The sequence below is a fragment of the Dendrobates tinctorius genome, unplaced genomic scaffold, assembly GCF_039654945.1.
Source record: "Dendrobates tinctorius isolate UK_male_01 unplaced genomic scaffold, ASM3965494v1 ptg000044l, whole genome shotgun sequence".
In the NCBI taxonomy this organism is placed as follows: Eukaryota; Metazoa; Chordata; class Amphibia; order Anura; family Dendrobatidae; genus Dendrobates; species Dendrobates tinctorius.
Genome location: NW_027361712.1, coordinates 23,121,839 through 23,144,797, shown reverse-complemented (window position 1 = coordinate 23,144,797; position 22,959 = coordinate 23,121,839). Strand labels below are relative to the sequence as shown.

The 22,959-nt window shown below is 44.3% G+C and overlaps 1 protein-coding gene across 1 annotated transcript in view; it reads right to left on the bottom strand.

The window, feature by feature from the left end:
* Window positions 1–6,816: 6,816 nt before the first annotated feature.
* The window catches only part of NRL (neural retina leucine zipper), a 46,544-nt gene continuing 30,401 nt past the window's right edge, over window positions 6,817–22,959 (bottom strand). Inside the window, exon 3 of the mRNA XM_073575464.1 lies at window positions 6,817–11,200. Coding sequence (XP_073431565.1) covers window positions 10,823–11,200 — 378 coding nt within the window. The 3' untranslated portion in view covers window positions 6,817–10,822. The remainder of the gene's footprint in view (window positions 11,201–22,959) is intronic.

The following is a 22,959-nucleotide window of genomic DNA, read 5'->3' as shown; positions in this document are numbered from 1 at the left end:
CAAAACAGGTGACATGTTCCGTTTAAACATAATAAGCGATAATAAAGTTTTTCTCCACCTCCCCTTGTTCCTAAATCCATTATAAATCCCCCTTCCTCCCTTCCCTATCCCCCACACCCCTCATTGTCTTCCTCACCCCGCATCCCATAATTGTCCTCTCCCCCAGCACCCCCATCATTGCCCTTTCCACCACATCTATCATTGCTTTCTCCCCCACCACCCCATCATTGCCCATTCCACCACCTCCATCATTTCCTTCTCCCCTATAACCCATCATTGCCATTTAGACCATTATTGTCCTTTCCACCACCTCCATCATTACTTTCTCCCCCACTACCCCCATCATTGCCCATTCCACCACCTCCATCATTTCCTCCTCCCCTCACCACCCCATTATTGCCTTCTCCGCAATCACCCCATCAATCCCCTCTCCTAAATACACACACACACTAACCTCACCGCACGCTCTCCCGCAGCATCACCTTCGCCTGCAGCTACACACACACAGAGACACACACTCACACACTCACCGCCCGCTCTCCCGCAGCATCATCTTCTTCTGCAGCCTCCCCTCTCTGGCACAGCCGTCAGCCACAATCTGGATGATGTCATCCAGCTATGCCGCTGACTGCTGTGACAAAGACAGGAAGCAGGAAGGATCACTGCAGCTTCGCTGCCATTTCCTCTTGTAGGCAACAGAGCTGCAGGGATCTCTCCCTGCCCGCCGCACATGAGGGCAATCTGGCCAGGGCCCCCCAGAGCCTCGGGGCCGGATAAACAGGCCAGATTGCCCTCATTATTAGCCGGCCTGCAGGGGCATCCTGGAGCCTCTGAGCCCCTGTGCAACTGCACCGGCTGCACATGCAGTGTGTCTGCCCATGGCGGGCACATGTCAGCTGTTCAAAACAGCTGACATGACCCGGGAAAGATGTGGGCTCACTGCCGGAGCTCACATCAAAGGGAGGAAGTCCGACATCGGCGTAAATGTACACCTGATGTCAGAAAGGGGTTTAAGATACCTTAAAAAAATAAAAAAGATTCCTCCTAGTCTGATATATTTTAAGAATACGAATGTGTGTAAAAAGAAAGAAACGTTAAGTTGACAGTACTGCTTTAAATGCTGGCTCTAATAATCAGACATACTGATTGGGAATTTAGATTGTGAGCCCCATTGGGGACTGCGATGATGTCGGAAAAGCGCTGCGGAATAAGAAAGCGCTATACAGTGCCTTGCAAAAGTATTCCCCCCCCCTCCCCCCCCGGAACATTTTTTAACCTTTTCCCACATATCTTGCTCCAAACATAAAGATACCAAATTTTAATTTTTGGTGAATAATCAACAACAAGTGGAACACAATTGTGAACAAAATGTATTGGTTATTTTAAATTTTGTGGAAATTCAAAAACTGAAAAGAGGGGCGTGCAATATTATTCGGCCCCTTTACTTTCAGTGCAGCAAACTCACTCTACAAGTTCATTGTGGATCTCTGAATGAACCAATGTTGTCCTAAATGACTAATGATGATAAATATAATCCACCTGTGTGTAATCAAGTCTCCGTATAAATGCACCTGCTCTGTGAGAGTCTTAGGGTTCTGTTTAAAACACAGAGAGCTTCATGAAGACCAAGGAATATAACAGGCAGGTCTGTGATACTGTTGTGGAGAAGTTTAAAGCTGGATTTGGATACAAAATGATTTCCAAAACTTTAAACATCCCAAGGAGCACTGTGCAAGCGATCATATTGTAATCGAAGGAGTATCATACCACTGCAAATCTACCAAGACCCGGCCGTCCCTCTAAACTTTCATCTCAAACAAGGAGAAGACTGATCAGAGATGCAGCCAAGAGGCCCATGATCACTCTGGATGAACTGCAGAAATCTACAGCTGAGGTGGGACAGTCTGTCCAAAGGACAACAATCAGTCATACACTGCACAAATCTGGCCTTTATGGAAGAGTGGCAAGAAGAAAGCCATTTCTCAAAGATATCCATAAAAAGTGTTGTTTAAAGTTTGCAACAAGCCACCTGGGAGACACACCAAACATGTGGAAGAAGGTGCTCTGGTCAGATGATACCAAAATCGAACTTTTTGGCAACAATGCCAAACGATATGTTTGGCGTAAAGGCAACACAGCTCATCACCCTGAACACACCATCCCCACTGTCAAACATGGTGGTGGCAGCATCATGGTTTGGGCCTGCTTTTCTTCAGCAGGGACAGTGAAGATGGTTAAAATTGATGGGAAGATGGATGAAGCCAAATACAGGACCATTCTTGAAGAAAACCTGTTGGAGTCTGCAAAAAACCTGAGACTGGGATGGAGATTTGTCTTCCAACAAGACAATGATCCCAAACATAAAGCAAAATCTACAATAGAATGGTTCACAAATAAACGTATCCAGGTGTTAGAATGGCCAAGTCAAAGTCCAGACCTGAATCCAATCGAGAATCTGTGGAAAGGGCTGAGAACTGCTGTTCACAAACAATCTCCATCAAACCTCACTGAGCTCGAGCTGTTTGCCAAGGAAGAATGGGCAAGAATTTCAGTCTCTCGATGTACAAAACTGATAGAGACATATCCCAAGCGACTTGCAGCTGTAATCGCAGCAAAAGGTGGCGCAACAAAGTATTAAGTTAAAGGGGCCGAATAATATTGCACGCCCCACTTTTCAGTTTTTGAATTTCCACAAAAATTTAAAATAACCAATAAATTCTGTTCAACCTCACAATTGTGTCCCACTTGTTGTTGATTCTTCACCAAAAATTTACATTTGGTATCTTTATGTCTGAAGCATGATATGTGGAAAAAGGTGGAAAAGTTCCAGGGGGCCGAATACTTTCGCAAGGCACTGTATAAGCAAAGAATAATAAATAATCATAAATAAAACCATTATACTTATCAACTTATGTCATGAAATTCAGATTATCAAAAGAGAGAAAGCAAATGACACTGGATTTCTTTCCCATTTCTGATACATTTCTGATGCATTAAAATATCTAGTTCAATGTACTATCTGTCCTATTGTGTGAAGGAGCTGGAGAGTAAGGTGCTGGGGTTCTCCAGGAACGCTATGCATTCTAACCTAGCACCTAAAATAAGGTAAACTAATGTTATGAAAAGGATATATGTGAAATATATTTTAGAAAGATATACAGTTTATGCAACAGAAAAATTCATTTACAAAAAAGTCAAAAATACATGTCATGCCCAGCTTTGTCACTAGAGGGCGCTAGAGTATTTTTTACATAAGAACAGCAAAGATTCACATAGAACTAACATAAGTGATGATTTATTTGTAAGTAATATTAGTAAATGACTTATCCTTTGAATAACACAATTTAATGTAAAATAAATACTATACTAAGAAAACATAAATTACTAAAGAAATTGACCACTGTGCTGCATCATGGCTCTTTTCACATCTGCTTTCTGGCTTCCATCTATTGCAGAAGGTTATTGCCAGGTTTGTCATATGTCAGATACCACTGGCACCTGATGGTCTCCTTTCATTTACATGTAAGGGTGTGACAGGAGATGTCATACCCCTCTCCCCCTAAAGACAGCATCTGCAAGGAGTATATTTAAATATGTGTTGTAATATGGTTTTATTGTATTTTGCGAGTAATATGATTTGTGAATCTGCATCGAGCTCTAAAGGCACTAAGTGATACAGTTACTGTAATGCAATGTGATTAACGTGTAATGTGAACTATCAATAGTATATCGGTAAAGCCTAGGGTTAGTTTTAGATTATAAGGCATTGCATAGGACTTAGGGATTAAGTTGGAAAGGGGAAGATTCAGTTGAGGGCATACTAGATATAGGAAGTAAAGTGCACAGGTTAAGTTTGCCCAGCAACTTACTGCTGGGGCAGACAGAGTAAACAGACAGTTAATGATTGGTCCAACCCAAAGTGGGAGGGGTAAGGCCAGTAAAAGACAAGCTCACCGGCCTATAGTTGCCTGGGTCCACCTTCTTTCCCTTTTAGAAGATAGGAACAACATTTCCTCTTCTCCAGTCTTCTGGGACTTCTGTTCTCCAAGAATTATCAAAGATTATGCAGAGTGGTTCAAAAATTTCTTCTGTTACAGCAAGGATAGTTCAGGCGGAAACTAAAGTAAAGCGGGAAATATACTGCTTTTCTGACAGAAGAAAAGGAGGGTGCTGTGCCCGAGACTGTGTGATACAATCTGATGTACTGAAATTTTCAAGTAAACTGTTAAATATTGAAACGAACCGGGTGTCCCCTGTGTTGTGTGTGGCTGTTCCTGAGCATGCAAATGTAGGAGTTGGCCAGGGCAGTAGTCGTGGCTGAGCTTAGCTGACTTTCTATGCCCTGGCCTCCTGCTACATAAATAGGTTGCCTTTCATTCTGCAAGGCACAATCTGTACTCACAGTGCTGGTAGAGTCCACTCCGTCCCGATGGAGTCCTGTAGCCACAGATTTCGGTTGAATAAGCACAAATCTTAACTGAACAATTTTATTGCTTCAGGACACAGCACATCCAGTTCTGACACAGCATTTCATTCACAGTTCACGCAGCACATCCTTTCATCTTTCCCTCCTCTCTTCCCTGAGTCACTTAACAATTGCACAGGACGGCACGTCCCCTCAGAGACCTCCACGTTCAGCGTCACCTCAGTAAAGTGCGCCCCTACCTGTTTCGCCCTGCTCCAGAGAGAGATTCAGCCCAGGAGATGATCCGCCACATTGGAGCGACCTTTCTGCATACTGCTGCTGTGTCCTTTCTGTGTTTTTTCTGCTTCCTTCCTTTGTGTTGCTGCTCTGTCTGTGGGAGCTGCTGCCGTACGATCTTTTCCCCTGGACCCTGGATAGCTGGGCATGTACTTCAACTGTGCGGGGTATCTATTCCATACAAGGGCACTTAAGCCCATCTGAGCCCTATGGGTGCTCAGCTCCTTCTGTTCTAAATCCAGGAAGATCCCTTCCTCTACCCTAAGTGACCCCTCCTACATTAACTATCTACACTATTGCTAAGCCTAAATCCTACATTATACTCTCTTTCTCCATCTAGTGGCCAATTACTAATACTGCACTCTCCCTGTATAAAACACATATATAGGAAAATTATTTACACATTTTAGGGCGGCATACAATACTCATCTTAACGACATCACGAAGTAACATTATATATAAATATACATAGCAACATTAACTATACATTATATACATTTTACATCGGGACATGCTTAGGGGTTCAGGACAACTTCCCCAACCCTACTACACAGAACTGAAGACAGCGGAGTACTACAGCCGGCAAGTGGGTATAGTGGACCCCACTCAAGATGGCACACTGGAACTCAATTTAGCTGCGGGGTGCCAAGGCGTGGGAACGCAGACCCTCAACCATGACTACCGCCTTGCAACATCATCTGTGCATTCTGCTCATCTCTAGGTGGGACTTGTGGATTTATTTTTTGTTCCTTCATTCACAGTCGGAGTTGCCAGAACTTTTTCAACGCTATGTAGCTTCATTACATGACATCTGGCTTTTTAGTGTCTGTAAAGCTGCGTTCACACATAGCAGAAATACTGTGCTGTTTGTTTTCTGCAGGAATCACACCAAACTACACAATAAAAATTTACTCTGCTTATTGCTGCATATTTTTAGGCCTTCAACTCACTGACGGCAGTGCTGGCAACATAGGAAAAGTTGTAACAGCGCTCGTGCTGATGTCAGTGAGTTGAACTGAGTTCATTGGCTGTGAACTTCCAGGTCTTTTCTGATGGCAACGTGAGCGTCATGTCGTAGGAGTTTACTGAGAGACACTGAGCAGAGGTAGCAGGCACCTCTCAGTGTCTCTGCTGGATGCAGCCTGCCATCTAGATGTAGCAGAGCTAGACCCGTCATGGGACAAATAGATTATTATCTTCTCTGCGGACAGGTGAGGAATATTGTTGTTTTTTTATTTCAATCCTGTTACAGGAGACATTGGCTTCTGTGGATTGGGCGATGATGTGAATGTGGTTTAATTTAGATTTATTAAAGGAGTCTCTGTCATTCTTTCAATTAAAAGACTTTATTCTGAGTGTGTGTTGTTTTTAGTACAATATAACTATAGAGTTAGCAATGGGGGTGTCTTATAAATACCTCGCCATTACTGACCTGACAATATAAAGGTGACATCAACCCACCAACTATCACCCCACTTGACACTGCACCAGGGTAAGTGGGAAGAGCAAGTCTAAGTGTGCGTGCACACGTAAGCATTTTTTTCACGTTTTTTAAGCGTTTTTACCGGCAAAAACGCTTAAAAATCACTTAAAAGAAGCATCCCATTCATTTTAATGAATTCTGCACTTTTTGTGCATATTGATGCGTTTTTTTCCGCAAAAAAAACGCATCGCGGTAAAAAACGCAGCATGCTCATTAATTTTGCGGAAAAATCCACATTTCTAACTATTTTCTATGAGACTGAGGCCGCTCCGGAAAAAAACGGAGAAAAAACGCACGTTTTCTGGGAAGGAGTCCAGTTTTCATGCAGAAATTTTCTGCATACGTGTGCACATAGCCTAACTGCCAGAATGTGCGCATCTTATAGATGCCTTTTATGGGGCTGCTGAGAGTTGATTCTGTTCTTTTGGGTGACGCTGTGCTTTTACTGTACGCGGCCGCTGAATTGCCGGCTTTTCATCTATCTCTCTACCTACAGGGAAGGAAATAATTATTTGATCCCTTGCTGATTTTGTAAGTTTGCCCACTGGCAAAGACATGAACAGTCTATAATATTAAGGGTAGGTTAATTTTAACATTGAGAGACAGAATATCAAAAACAAAATCCAGAAAATCACATTGTATAAAGTATATAAATTTATTTGCATTTTGCATTGAGAAATAAGTATTTGATCCCTTATTAACCATTAAGATTTCTGGCTCCTACAGACCAGTTAGACGCTCCTAATCAACTCGTTACCTGCATTAAAGACACCTGTCTTACATAGTCACCTTTATAAAAGACTGCTTTCCACAGACTCAATTAATTTTTGAATATTGTCTCTTTCCCAGAATATTAACATCAGTCCCCAGCCATCTGCTTTACCTCTGCTGATTATGAAAATTACGGGGGACTCCCATGCATTTTTTTTTCCATTATTTTTTTTTTATTGTAGACAAGAACAGTAAATTCACCTGAGTTCATAGCAGCTGTTTCTCTTGCTTTGCAAGTGCCAGTGATGGACTGATAAACTGCCAGGAGTCCGGCACTCAGCACTCCAGCATTCAACAGTCCGGCACTGGAGCTACCGTGAGACCCGGTGGCTTGAACTCAGGTTACCAGAGTTGAAAGCTACCGGATCTCCTTGCAGCTGTGAGGACTGGAAACCTCATATGAAACTTTGAAGGGCATTTTAACCCCTTTCCGACATTGGGCATAATATGCTGGACTTCCCCTGTTTGGTGAAGGCTCCGGCGCTGATGCCGCACCTTTCTGGACGCATGACTTCTGACCTATACAGTGACATGTGCCCGCAACAGCCGCCGGTGAAATCGTGATCCACCCGCGACTGTTAACTACTTACTACCTGACAGCAGCATTTAACTCGCTCTTACCAGAAGCGCATTGCTAATGCCACCCATCAGTGACCCTGTCACATGATCACGGGTCACCGATGGGTTGGCATGACAACCTGCGGTCTGCAGCAGACCCCTATGGCTAATTCGCCATGTAGTCCCAGTCTAACGATTATTCACTGAAATTGAAATTTTCATGTGGCTTGTGTCATAGTCCTCCATAAGAACATGGTGCAACTGCAAAGTTACACCACATTAGGCGCCCTTCACAAGTATGCTTAAAAAAATGTACGTGTGAGACGGTCTGTTTTGCCCATCCGTGTGTACGTGTGTACCATCCCTGTGTGATCCGTGGGTAATTTGTGTGCTGTGGGTGTTTACACGGACCCATAAACTTTTATTGGCCCTCGTTATCCATGTGGCCGGTAAAGAATGGATATGTCTCCGTGTGGGTCACATGGACACAAAGTCCAAGTTAAAACACGGACATGTGAACAGCCCCATAGGTTATAAAGGATACGTGTCTCTGATATGTGTGAAATTGGACGCCACACATACCGGAGACAAGTACATGTGAAGGGGGCCTTAAAGTCATAAGGAAAAGTGGTAGAAATCTTCTACGTCAGAGTGCAAGCCACAGCAGGTTTATCTAAACATTATGGAACATTTGTAAGTGGCTGAAAAAGCACCACTGGATTTGATAAATATGGCACTTATGGTAAAACTGACTGACTCTGATAAATATGCCTCAATTTTAATTAATTTTCAGCTTAGAATTACTGTGCATTAATTTTACCAAAACCAGGAGAACGTCCCATAAGATGGTCATAGATGGGCAGACAACTCACCAACACAGATGGAAGGTAACAAGAGATTCTGCTGTAAAAACTCTATATCTTTTATTTCTCTATGTTTAAATATATATTTTTTCCTTTATATTTTTTTTCGAATACAAAATAATAATAATATTTGAAGAAAAAAAAACAATTCTTAAAACTGTTCACAACACACGGCCAGATCTGCCTAGTAACACGCTAGCTTTGCCCCTTTGTGCAGGGAGAGGAGACGCAAAGTGTTGCATTTTGTGGAAACTCACAATCACACACATAAAAAATGCAATAATTTAATGTTTCCCTCAAATAAAACCAGAATGATCTCCCGCTCCCTTGCATGGGGATGAATGGTGTAGAAAATGTTAGGAAGAGAGTACCTGAACAGGACAGGCTCAGCCGGTCCACCATCTGTCAAATTCACACACAGTACTTGTTAGTGGTGGAATGAGAATCTGTTGTAATTGTATTCCCCTGGGGATGAGACAAAAGTGACCTGTTATTAACCCCTTAACCCCCGGAGGTGTCTTCATTTTTGCGTTTTTGTTTTTCGCTCTCCTTCTTCCCGGAGCCATAACTTTTTTGATTTTTTGGTCACTATGGCCATGTGAGGGCTTGCTTTTTTTCAGGACGAGTTGCACTTTTGAACAACACCATTGGTTTTACCATGTCATGTACTGTACTCAAAAACGGGAAAAAAATTCCAAGCATGATGAAATTGCAAAAAAGTGTAATCTCACACTTGTTTTTTTGTTTTGCTTTTTTAGGTTCACTAAATGCTAAACCTGACCTGCCATTATGATTCTCCAGGTGATTATGAGTTCATAGACAACAAACATGTTTAGGTTCTTTTTTATCTAAGTGGTGAAAAAAAATTCCAAACTTTGTAAAAATAAAAAGCGTTATTTTCTGATACCCGTAGAGTCTCCATTTTTCATGATCTCGGGTTGGGTGTGGGCTTATTTTCTGTGTGCCATGTTGACGTTTTTAATGATACAATTTTGGTGCAGATATGATCTTTTGATCGCCCGATATTTCATTTTAATGCAATGTTGCAGCGATTAAAAAAATTAATTCTGGCGTTTTGACTTTTTTTCTCGCTATGCCGTTTAGCGATCAGGTAAATCCTTTTTTTTTATTGATAGATCAGGCGATTCCGAATGCGGTGATTTCAAATATGTGTAGGCTTGAATTTTTTTTTATTGTTTTATTTTGAATGGGGCAAAAGGGGGTGATTTAAACTTTTAAATTTTTTTATCTTTTTAGATTTTTAATAACATTTTTTTTACTTTTGGCATGCTAAAATAGTCTCCATGGGAGACTAGAAGCTGACATAACCCGATCGGCACTGTTACATACAGGCGATGATCAGATCACCTGTATGTAGTAGATTTATTGACTTGCTATGAGCACCGACCACCGGGTGGCGCTCACAGCAATCCGGCCCTGACAACCATAGAGGTCTCCAAGAGACCTCTGGTTGTCATGCCAACCCACCGGTGACCTGCGATCACGTGACTGGGGTCACCGGTAGGCGGATTTTTGGCGCGATTGTTAAATGCCGCTGTCAATGTTTCAAAACAGCTGACATGTCCCGGGAAAGATGTGGGCTCACCACTGGATCCCACATCAAAGGGAGTCTGACATCGGCGTACTATTACGCCCGATGTCGGAAAGGGGTTAAAGAGTGCAGAATACACTCAGTGGCTGAGATACAGCCGTTTTATTCGAATCTGTGGCATTCCTCCTAGCAGAGTCAAGAACAAGCTTGGCAATAAGTAGGAAACGTTAGCGGGGGCAGACAATACCAAGCAATGACATTGGTGATTTCAAGGAGTATTTAAGGGAATACGTCAGCAGGTTTCTGCCATGTAATCTGAAGACAGCATGCAGTAGGGGCTCAAACACAGATTTCAGCGATGCCTCTGTTATCAAGCTCTGTGCTGTTGTTTACTTGCAATGAAGGTTTTAGCACTAGAAGCTTATCATTACTGGGACACAGAACCACCCGCCTGGTACTCTGACTCCACCCCCTCCTGTGATAGGCAGCTCACTGTCTATGGACTTTGTACATGGAGAGCCTGAATGGATGGGGTTAGCTTTCTCAATTCTGATTCATTGCCTAATCTAAAAACTCTGAATGTGTCAGAACTGCTGCAACCAGTAATCTAAGTGATTCATTGTTGGATTCAGGGTCTCTTTGCATACATTTTGCTGCTCTCATATGAGGTAGGAAAAACCTGCTGACAGATTCCCTTTAAAGGGCACCTCATGTATGAACAGTGGGAATGACCCAATATGTTGTGACTCAGAGAAATGTAGAGGCAGTGAAAGGTTCTATAGCTGTTGCACACTAGGGGCAATTTAGAATAGGTTACTTATGCAAAGAGCTAGGTCAGTCCTCTGCATGACATAAAGCCTCTTCAAGTTGGGTTCAGTCTTTTGAATTGGTTTTCACAGGAAGAGCTCAGCTCCAGGCCCCGCATCGCCCCCTGCACCCAGCACATCTGGCCCGGTCCCCCCTCCTGTGGCAGTCAGCAATTTCTCATATCTTGCTCTCCATCCATCCCTTTCTCTTGTCACTCGAGCCACCTCCTGCTGCAATTGTTGAAGTTGACGAGAGAGCTGACACTTCTCTGTCTCCAGGACATGACGTTGCTGCACCCGTTTGTACCGGCAGGACTGGGCATAACCTCGGTTCTTCAACGTGCGCCTGCGTTGCTTTAGTCGCAAAGCTTCTTCTTTACTGAAACCCCGCAGTTGGCGATTCAACTCCCGCACAGACATTCCTACCAATTGCTCATCAGAAAAACGTTCAGACAGGGGAGATAGCTGTGGAAAAATACAGCAATGTTAGCACAATAATGAAAACATTTTTGTTTATACCAAAAATTTATGATGTCTGATATAGTGCAAGTTCACACCATGTTTTTACCATATGAGTAAAGATGCTATAGAAAAAGACTATTATGTGGCTACCAAATATCACCACAGATCACACGAAAACCTTCTCGCTAGAGCTCGTTCACACAGCAGTATTTTGGCCAGTAGTTTGAATCTGTATTAGTAAGCTAAAACTAGACGTGTAAAGGCCTCCAATACAGAGTAGATTAAAGGGATTGTCCAGGAAAGATAGACTTATATTATAATAGCATAGAAAACTTAAAAAATAAAACAGACATACTCACATTCCCTGATGGCCCAGAGGTTCTATTCCAACTCTCCCCGTTCCCCAATTCTGCGCTTCCTCATCTCATCCTTAACAAACCAGAAATGTACAGAAATGCCCATTTAGCCAAATAACTGTCTCATGTTGGTTTACCACTATAGCCAGTTACTGGCTGAGCAAGCATTTCAGGACATATCCAGTGTGTCGATCATGGGATCGGGAAGCACATAGCAAAGGAACCATTCAGCTTTGGTATAAGACCTGCAAAATGTGGCACTTAGTCACTTCTCACAGACAAGCCATGAGGCGGGGAAGTCAAGGAGTCTGAGGTCAAATGCCAGGAGGGTATGTCAAAGACACAGGGATAAGAAAGACGAATAATTAGAGGCAAAGTCCGGGGTCAGGTAACTAAGGTCAGAGAGCATCAAACGCAAAAGGGGTAATGCAAACGAGTTGTTAAAAGGCCTCACCAAGACCTGGCAACAAGGATCAGAGTAACAGGACACAGAACAATGAGTTAACAAACCTTTCAGCAAGGCTACAACTGGCAATGGTCTAACCATTGCCAGCGAGCTAGTCAATCTGTACGGGTGACACCTGGAGGAAATCCCACAGTCCCGGCCAGATATGAAAGCTGCGCTGTCAATCACAATACTGACAGTCAAGCATTCCCCTGCCTCAGACTGGGTGACTGGGCTGTCACTCGCCATACTTGACAGTCCAGCACGCACTTGATCCCATATGGCACCTGAGCTGTCACTCAGAACGTCCTGGTGGTGGAATCATGACAGAGTATCAAGAGGGTGAGTATGGCTTCCTCTATTTTTGTTAAGCAGCCTGCGGCATTGTAATAATAATTTATATTGTCTGGACAATCCCTTTAACATCAAATACGCCAATTTCAGTTACACCAACCGACCATCTAATATGTATGGGGACCTACTAGGTTTAGTAGGTGATATCATGGGAGATCAGACATTCTGAATTCATTCACCAAATCCTTAATCCCTCAGGGGAGATAAGCCACTGTCATGCTACATTGACAATACCGTATTTTTCGTTCAGGTGCTGTCCATGAAAAAAACAGACATCTCTAGTACAAATGTTATTTAATAGGAGTCGGACTATTTGGATAGCTTTTTTTTCTTGGACCGAATGTCCTTGTAAAAAAATTCACAGCATGCACTACAATAGTTTCTTTTGTATTTTGGATAAGACTCACCTATTCAAGTTTATTGGTGCACAAAAATAATAGGATCCATTACGGATCAATCATATAGTAACATATTTTTATAGATACATTGCAATTTATTAAGATAGTAAACGCTATTTGGTCTTAAAAAATGTAATAACTGCTGGTGCGTAAAAGTATATGCCATAGAGATGCCATATAAATGATAACGCATCACAGTTGTTTCAACAGAAAACCCATGAACGTGTACACAAGCCAATTATTAAGGTGCAGGAGGGAGTCGTTTGTGCCAACAGCTACCAAAGATCTATGAGCAACTAATAAACCCGAAAAAACGAGGCAGCCTTTTTCTACAAATCTTGCAAATGTTCATCATATACCAAATTACTTTGTTCTGTGGCATTTATTTTGACACGTCTGTTTACTTTATGAGATATGGCAATCATCTGGGTTGACATCTAATGGCGAAATAATCTACAGTACAGGGTGCAGTAAAATGAAAAGTTATCACTTATCAGACAGAAGACAACAGACAGAACGCGACTGCCCTGAGCACCTCAAGCTGGTCATAAAGCCGAGATTAGAGATTGGTAATAGGATAATGTTGGCTCATCAACACATAAATAAATAAACATCTCACCACCTGTGCACTCGACCCGATCCCATCCCACTTCATCCCAAACCTCACCACAGTCTTCATCCCAACCCTAACCCATCTCTTCAACCTATCACTAACAACTGGTGTTTTCCCCTCAAGCTTTAAACATGCCTCCATCACACCTATCCTCAAAAAGCCCTCTCTTGACCCATCCTCTGTATCTAGCTATCGCCCTATATCACTTCTCCCATACGCCTCCAAGCTACTGGAACAACACGTCTACCTTGAACTGTCCTCCCATCTCTCTTCTTGCTCCCTCTTCGACCGCTTACAATCTGGCTTCCGGTCACACCACTCCACTGAAACTGCCCTTACTAAGGTCACCAATGACCTCTTAACTGCCAAGAGCAAGCGACACTACTCTGTCCTCCTCCTCCTGGACCTGTCGGCTGCCTTTGACACAGTGGACCATTCCCTATTATTACAGACCCTCTCATCCCTCGGCATCACAGACTTGGCCCTCTCCTGGATCTCATCATACCTAACAGACCGGACATTCAGCGTCTCCCACTCACACACCACCTCCTCACCTCGCCCCCTATCTGTCGGAGTCCCACAAGGTTCAGTCCTAGGGCCCCTGCTGTTCTCTATTTACACCTTTGGCCTGGGACAGCTCATAGAATCTCATGGCTTTCAGTATCATCTTTATGCTGATGACACACAGATCTACATCTCTGGACCAGATATCACCTCCCTACTAACCAGAATCCCTCAATGTCTGTCCACTATTTCATCCTTCTTCTCCACTAGATATCTGAAACTCAACATGGACAAAACAGAATTCATCATCTTTCCCCCATCTCACGTGACCCCCCCTACGAACCTATCAATTACAGTAAATGACTGCCCACTCTCCCCAGTCCCACAAGCTCGCTGCCTCGGAGTAATCCTTGATGCTGATCTCTCCTTCAAACCACATATCCAAACCCTTTCCACTTCCTGCCGACTTCAACGCAAAAATATTTCACGCATCCGTTCATTCCTCACCCAAGAATCTGCAAAAACCCTAGTCCATGCCCTCATCATCTCTCGCCTTGACTACTGCAACCTCATGCTCTGCGGCCTCCCCTCAAACACTCTCGCACCCCTCCAATCTATTCTAAACTCTGCTGCCCGACTAATCCACCTGTCCCCCCGCTATTCCCCAGCTTCTCCCCTCTGTCAATCCTTTCACTGGCTCCCAATTGCCCAGAGACTCCATTACAAAACCCTAACCATGACATACAAAGCCATCCACAACTTGTCTCCTCCATACATCTGTGACCTCGTCTCCCGGTACTTTCCTGCACGCAACCTCCGATCCTCACACGATCTCCTTCTCTACTCCCCTCTTATCTCCTCTTCCCACAATCGCATACAAGATTTCTCTCGCGCATCACCCCTACTCTGGAACTCTCTACCACAACATATCAGACTCTCACCTACCATCGAAACCTTCAAAAAGAGCCTGAAGACCCACCTCTTCCGACAAGCCTATAACCTGCAGTAACCACCGATCGACCAAACCGCTGCACGACCAGCTCTACCCTCGCCTACTGTATTATCACCCATCCCTTGAAGATTGTGAGCCCTCGCGGGCAGGGTCCTCTCTCCTCCTGTACCAGTTATGACTTGTATTGTTTAAGATTATTGTACTTGTTTTTATGTATACCCCCCTCACATGTAAAGCGCCATGGAATAAATGGCGCTATAACAATAAATAATAATAATAATAATAATAATAAATACTGTTTACGTACCGCAAAGCAGAAATGAGGAAATACACATCAATACCACCAAACTCAGTCCCATCACCAAACACATAAGGTGGAGCAATGAACTCAGCCGAGCATGGCTGAGCTACACCGTTTCTGTAACTCCCATGGGAATGAACAGGAGCTATGTAAATTGCGCAGAACAGTGAGCTATGCCTTTTCTCTAATTCTGGAGTTATGGCAGTTTTACCACATTTGACAGCAAAAAGCGTCAGCTGAATGTGTCGGGGCTGTGTGACAGCCACAACACACAGGCTCTCCATGCATGTGTTGTGACTATCACACAGCGGCGAAACATGCAGCTGCGTAGCCGAACAGCTGATCATTGGGAGCGTTCCCAGTATCCGGTTTCCCGATGCAGCTATTCGGTAAGCGCTATAGCTATTAAGGAGTTATCCGAAGCTATTCGGTCATCCCTAGTTGCTAAACGCATAAAGAGGTGAAATAAAGAATATCTGCTTGAATGCTGTTTTAACATTTATCCCTGGTCATGTTGCAAGGGATGGACATAGAGTTATACGGCAGCTACATCTCATACATGATACTTTGCTAGATAGTCTCTTTTACTCTACAAAATATTAAATTTGCAGTGGTATGACTCATGTTTGTAAGATAACTCATGTTAATGATAACTGTTCCATATATGATAAGAATGTCCATTTCCATCTAATAATAATGTCAGTCAGTTGGCAATTTCTTCCTTCTTATTTAAAGAGTTTGGGATTACATTTTTGCAGCCCTCTTATTCAATATAGAGATAGTCTTTCCAGAAATATTCCCTTCTTAAATGCAAACACCAGGATAGTTAGCTCTTCACGCCAGGACTCGCTCACTTCAACTCCTGCAAACAGCTAATAGGTGTGGAGGGGTGGTGGATAGAAGGACTTGTGAAGGGGCCTATGGGGTGGAATGTGAGGGACAGTGTGATGGGGCAAGGGGACAGTATTACAGGAATGTGTATGGGGACAATATGAAAAGGGGGTCCCGTATGAGAAGGGGGCAACGTGGAGGGCAACACTTAAATAGAACCTGTCACAGATCCCCAAATCATAAACTGCAGATTAATAGCGTTCTAAAGCTGCCCAGCCACTGAAATGAAAACACAGCTACAGTGGAAAATTATCTTTATTCCTCCCAGCAGCATCCAGCTTTCAGTCGTGCCAGCGTGTCTTCAGTTCCCATTCAATACACACTGAGCGGCAGCACTGCAGAGACGAGTATCAGTCAGTTCCCAGGTGAATTTACAGCTGCTGCTCACTATGTACTGAGTGGTAACTGAAGATGAGACGGAATGCCCGCATGACTGAAAGCCGGAGGCTGCCGGGAATAATAAATTTAACTTTTTCCTCTTAGGTGTGCTTTCAATGCGGCAGTCAGGCAGCTTTAGAAAGCTATAAACTTGCAGATCAGACCTGTTTCCTCATTTGAGGACATGACAGGTTCCCTTTAGATATGGACAATGTGACAGCTTTAGCTAATAAAGACAGAGAGGAACTATAACCACCACTGTCCTCCTTTATAAGCTATAAGGGCAGACATCGTGGAGGCAGTATTTTATAGGACAGTGTGGAGGCTATGTTCTATGGGAGAATGTGGGGGTCATATTTTGTGCAGCGAGCACAGTGAGGGGAAATTGTTTATTCAGGGGTTCAGCTTAGGGAAGATATTTTCAATCAGGAGCATTATAATGACACTATTATTTTAAAGGGACCATATGCTGCAGAAGACCAAAGAAGATGAAAGTCTGCAGAGAAGAACCATGAATATCATGTCACCATGCAGTCTGGACAAAGTGGAGAAGAAAAGAAAGAGAACAATTCCATTCAAGGAAGATATCACAACATATAAGGTACCTGAACGTAAATGTTTATTTGTGATACCGACTACATCTCATGAAAATTGTGGTTCCTGTATAGTCTGCAGTCTGATTAAGGCTGATAAGAACAACGCCCAGTATCTCCTTACCATTGTTAAGAACAATGTTTTTTCCTATTTCTAGAGCGGTAATGCAATTCCAATATCATATATTTCATGTTTTCATGTTATAACACTACAGAGTGCACCTTTATTTGCTAGTTATATAAGGAAATGGCTACTCTTAGTTTGCACTTCTACACACCTGCTCTGTTTGGAAGTGACATTCAGACTTTTGATATTTGTATACATAGGCTCTCTGACCAAGCACTCCACCCATCAGCCTATGGTGATTTTAATCACAGCAGGACCCTACCTACCTATATAAATGTAGACTATAGGCCCAGGAGAGGAAACACATTAGGGTGGGACTCCAGCAAAGAAGATCATTCTGTCGAGGCTGCTGGGCATACATGAATTGGCCAATTTATGTATTTTAGTTGTTTCCTATTTTCTAGAGCAGTATTGCAATTCCAATTTTATGTATTTTATGTTTGCATGCTGTAGCATTACACAGTGCAACTTTATTTGTTGGAGTTGTAAGATCATGCGATACAATTGTATATGGGGCAGACCTGACTGAGCTTGATGATGTATTCATGTACTGATGGTCGTTTTGGTGATGCATTCAAAATGAATACAAGTTCTGGTGATATATTAGTATACTGATGGTGGTTCTGGGGATCAACAACCAAGGTATCATTGTAATCAGTATAATGGCGCCGACCTGACACTGTCTGTAGGTTACTGTGCACAATCCTGCTGACAAGTTCCCTGGTGTGTATAGGAGGTGGACGCCAAACTGAATATGTGCAGGAAAATAATAGATTTGCCTATGCCTAAAACCTTCTAGGGGTTAAAAAAAATAAAGCATTACTACCTACTACTAGGGGTACATCCTGATAATATGTTCTTTTTAAGAGGATTTAGTTATAGTGACATTATACTGAATTAGAAAAACAGCTGTTTTCATCCTGAGTTATGTCAATTACTGCAATTCAACTCCACTGAAGTGAGTCTGACTACGATGCAAAATTGTTGACAGCCTATGATGAAGTGTGGTTCAATTTCTAGATTCAAGGAGCCTTGTTTCCTCTTGTAACAACCTCTTTAAATTACACAGACTATCATATGAAAATCCTAGGCAACCAGTAGCATAGGTACCGTATTGGCGTGTGCAGTGGTCCGGTACAGTTAAACTCTCCGGCAGATCAGGGAGACATGATCTTCCTGCTCTTCCCCCCGGCTGCTATGGGGACTGTGAGCCTGGGGGGTTGAAACCAATGATGAGAGAGGGAGCATCAGCACAGCGGCTTGATGATGTCACTACATGGTGCTCGTGTTACTGAGATATGCAGGTGAACAAGGAGAAGAGTTGAGTTTTGTATATTTTTATGGGGAATGCATTATACTATATAGAGGCCTATGGCGACTGCATTACACTATATGGAGGTCTATGGGGAGTGCGTTATACTATATAGAGGTCTAAGGGGAGTTCATTACCCTATATAGAGGACTACGGAGAGTGCATTATACTGCATGGTGGCTTATGGGGAGTACATTTTATTATATAGAGGCCTATGGGGAGTGCATTATACTATATAGAGGCCTATAGGGAGTGCATTATACTCTATGGCGGACTATGGGGTGCATTATACTATCTGAAGGCTATTTAGGGGGCCATGATAGAGAGTGGGGACTACAGTAAGGGGGCCATCATACAGTGTGGGAGCTAATGTGGTGTCTGTCATAATCTCAGTGCGGGTTTGACTCGCACATGTGGGGTTAATGTCTGGAACCAGTGCTGATGACTGGGATTTCTGGGGTTAAAGGTTGTGATTCCAGTGCAGGCTTACCTGCACACATGGGGCTTATGATTGTGGCCTCTCCCTGGTTCTGGGAAAGCTTCTTATAGCCTCAGGACGCTCCCATCACCGTCAGTTATACTTTCACCCTTGGCATAGTGTGGTGACCCCTGAGTGTGTTTGTGCTGTGTTCTGGTTTATCTGATACCCTGTGTACGAATCGGTCTGTTCTCTGGATACTGCTTGTTGGATTCTGCTTCTATGTCTGTTTGGCTTTGACCACTGCCTGTCCCCGACTATCCGTTCTGTCTCATCCCTGGTACTTTATTGTTATCTCTGTGTATGACCCGGTTTGTCTGACTTTGAGTATTCCTGTATAGTATTTTGCCTATCTCTGACAGCAGGATGCTAAGCCCCACCCCCTTGCGGTCACATCACTGTAGGTCCTTCACTGCTCACTGACTTTAGCTTCTCCAGGTCCTGTTTGCTTGAACTATCCGGCCGTGTCTGACCCCGGGCCCCTCTGCAGTGTGGGTGAGTCCTTGCTCCGCAGTGACTGTACGCCGGCGCTGACAGGACCGTGACATTATAACTGACCGTTAAGTTTTTGGGTTTCTTTTTTCTTTCTCTGCTGAGAAATATGGATCCCATACAATCTCTTGCTGAGCAAATGAAAAATCTGAGTCAAATGTTTCAGGGTTTATCTCTGGAGCAGCACGCTCTGGCTTGTTCTCAGCAGCAGGTTTCTGAGACAGTGCGGGGGGCTTTAGCTGCTTGGTCTCTGGGGGCTGGGGCGAGTGATGTTGTTTGGGTGTCCCCAGAACCACCTGTTAAACTGCCTGATTTCTTTTCTGAGAACAAAAAGGAGTTCAGGGTCTCATGGAGGGGTGCAAACTTTTCTTTAGTTTGAGGCCACGTTCCTCTGGGGGCGAAAGTCAGAAGGTTGGGGTCATTATGTCTCTATTAAGAGGGTGCCCACAAGCTTAGGCTTTCTCCCTTCCTCCCACTGCCCCTGAGAGAGTGTCTGTGAATGCGTTTTTTGAGGCCCTCGGTCACATATATGATGAGCCGGACCGAGTGCGATTGGCAGAGGACATGGTGATGAGTGTCTGTCAGGGGAAACACTCGGCTGAGTGGTTTTGTACAGAATTCCGCCGCTGGGCCGCAGAGGTCTCTTGGGACGATGCTGCACTCCGAGGACTCTTCCGCAGAGGCTTGTCCGAGCGGTTACAGGATGCCTTGGCATTACATCTCCCACCTAACTCACTCGAGGACTCCATGACCCAGGCCGTCCGGATGGACCGCAGGCTGTGGGCCAGGGGGGTGATGCAGGCGGAGACTCCATTGTTCCCTAGTGGAAAAGAGACTGTTTCTGTGCCCATGGACGTAGGGGCTCTCTCCCTGAAGGAAAAGGAGAGACAACGCCGGAGAGAAAAGCAGTTATGCTTCTACTGCAGTAAAACGGGATATTGGAAAGGGAGTGTCCTGATTGTCCATCCTCAACCCAGTTGACGAGAAACGACTAGGTCTGGATAGTCAGCGGGGAGACTACTCCGACCCTCAGGTACCCTTTTCCTCGTTTTCTAAGGTGTTGCTTCATGTGGAACTGTTAGTGGACGGTTGTTGTTTTCCCTCAACAGCTTTCGTGGACTGCGGATCATCCATCAATCTCATTGACTCCCAATTGGTCACACGCTGTAAGATAGGGACAGTTAGACTTAAGGTTCCGATCAAAGTGGTGGCCATTGACTCCTCCCCCTCACTAAAGAGGGAATTCTCTTTATGTCCGACTTGTTTTCGCTCAAAGTGGGCGCTACCCATGTTGAAAACTTAAGTTGTTTGGTTCTGGACAATCTACCAGCAGGATTGGTGTTGGGCATGCCCTGGTTACAATGCCATAACCCAGTCATTAACTGGAAAACAGGGGAGATTGTTCAGAGGGGGTTTAATGATTCGATGTTATGTGATAAGTCTGCACTATTGATTGAACCTGTTAAATCTGTATCTGTGTCATCTGTTGAGCTGGAAGGTATTCCGGAATACCTGAAAGAATTCGAAGATGTCTTCTCTGAAAGTGAGGCCGAGACGTTGCCACCACATAGACCCTTTGACTGCGCTATTGAGTTAGTCTCGGGGGCTAAATTGCCTAAAGCCCGTCTGTTTAATTTATCTGGCCCTGAGCGCTTGGCCATGAAAGATTACATTGCTGAGAGTCTTCGCAAAGGACACATACGTCCCTCAGTCTCACCTGTGGCGGCAGGGGGTGTTTTTTGTAAAGAAAAAAGATGGCGGTTTACGTCCCTGCCTCGATTTTCGTGAGCTCAACAAGATTACTGTACGAAATACGTACCCCCTTCTGTTGATTCCCGATTTGTGTAACCAACTTTCAGGGGCAAAATGGTTCTCCAAACTGGATCTTCGGGGGGCATATAATTTGATAAGGGTCCGGGAGGGGGATGAATAGAAAACCGCGTTCCTCACGACCGAGGGACTGTTTGAAAATTTAGTCATGCCGTTTGGTCTTACCAAAGCCCCAGCCATATTTCAGAATTTCATCAACGTGGTATTCTCGGATCTCATTGGTCGTTTTGTTGTCATTTACTTAGATGATATTCTGATATACTCTCCCGACAGTCAATCTCATATGAATCATGTACGAACCGTTCTCCAAAGACTGAGGGGAAAATCATCTGTATGCCAAATTGGAGAAATGTGTGTTTTTTTGTTCAAGAATTGTCTTTTTTGGGATTGTGTCCTGTGAGGGTTTTCGCATGGACCCCAAGAAGGTGCAGGCCATTGCGGATTGGGTGCAACCCCGAGACCTTAAGGGTCTTCAGCGCTTCTTGGGGTTTGCCAACTATTACCGCAAATTTATTCGGGGGTTTTCACAGGTGGTCAAACCACTCACAGATCTTACATGTAAAGGTGCGGATGTGAGAAACTGGTCCTTGCTCGCAAAATAGGCCTTTGCGACCCTGAAAAGAAGCTTTATGTCTGCTCCCGTGTTAGTACAGCCAGATCCGTCCAAGCCATTCGTCGTGGAAGTGGACACCTCCGAGGTGGGGGTGGAGGCGGTGTTGTCCCAAGGGCCTGCCACTCTAACCAACCTCAGGCCATGTGCTTTCTTTTCTAAGAAGTTCTCTGCTGCGGAAAGAAATTACGACGTAGGCAATAAAGAGCTTCTTGCAGTCAAACTGGCGTTTGAAGAATGGAGGCACTATTTGGAGGGGGCCAGTCACCCAGTTACGGTGATCATGGATCACAAAAATTTGTCATACATTGAGTCTGCTAAAAGACTAACGCCCAGACAGGCCCGTTGGTCACTTTTTTTTCCCGTTTTCAGTTTACGATTACATTTCGTCCAGGGTCTAAGAATGTCAAGGCTGACGCCTTATCGCGCAGTTTTCAGCCGGTGTCTCCCCCCGAGCCATCGTCCTCCATTCTTCACCCTGGGGTTGTGTTAGCAGAGGTCTCTTCTGAATTGGAACAGGAGATTCAGGGGGCACAGTCGTGGGCTCCGGCGGCCAAGCCGGGGGGTTAGTCGTTTGTCCCAGAGCAACTTCGCCTGAAACTCTTGCAGGAGTTCCACGAATCCAAGCTGAGTGCTCACCCTGGTATTTCAGCCACGCGTCTGGCGGTGGCTAGGATCTTTTGGTGGCCTACCCTTGGTTCGGACATAAAAAAATTCAATGCTGGTTGTGGGGTCTGCGCTCGTTCCAAAAGCTCTCATAGCCGGCCGGCAGGGGAGCTGATGCCCTTGGCAGTACCCGATAGACCATGGACTCACTTATCCATGGATTTTGTTACCAATCTCCCTCCATCTAAGGGTAATACGGTGTTATGGGTAGTGGTGGACAGGTTTTGTAAGCAGGCTCATTTTGTACCCCTGTCCGCACTACCGTCAGCTGAGACGTTGTCCAGGTTGATTGTGCAGCATGTGATCCGGTTGCATGGCGTACCCCTGAATGTGGTGTCTGATCGTGGTGTGCAGTTTGTGGCTAAGTTTTGGCGTGCTTTCTGCAAAAAATTAGGGATGTCTCTGTCCTTTTCGTCTGCTTACCATCCTGAGAGCAATGGTCAGACGGAACCCACTAACCAG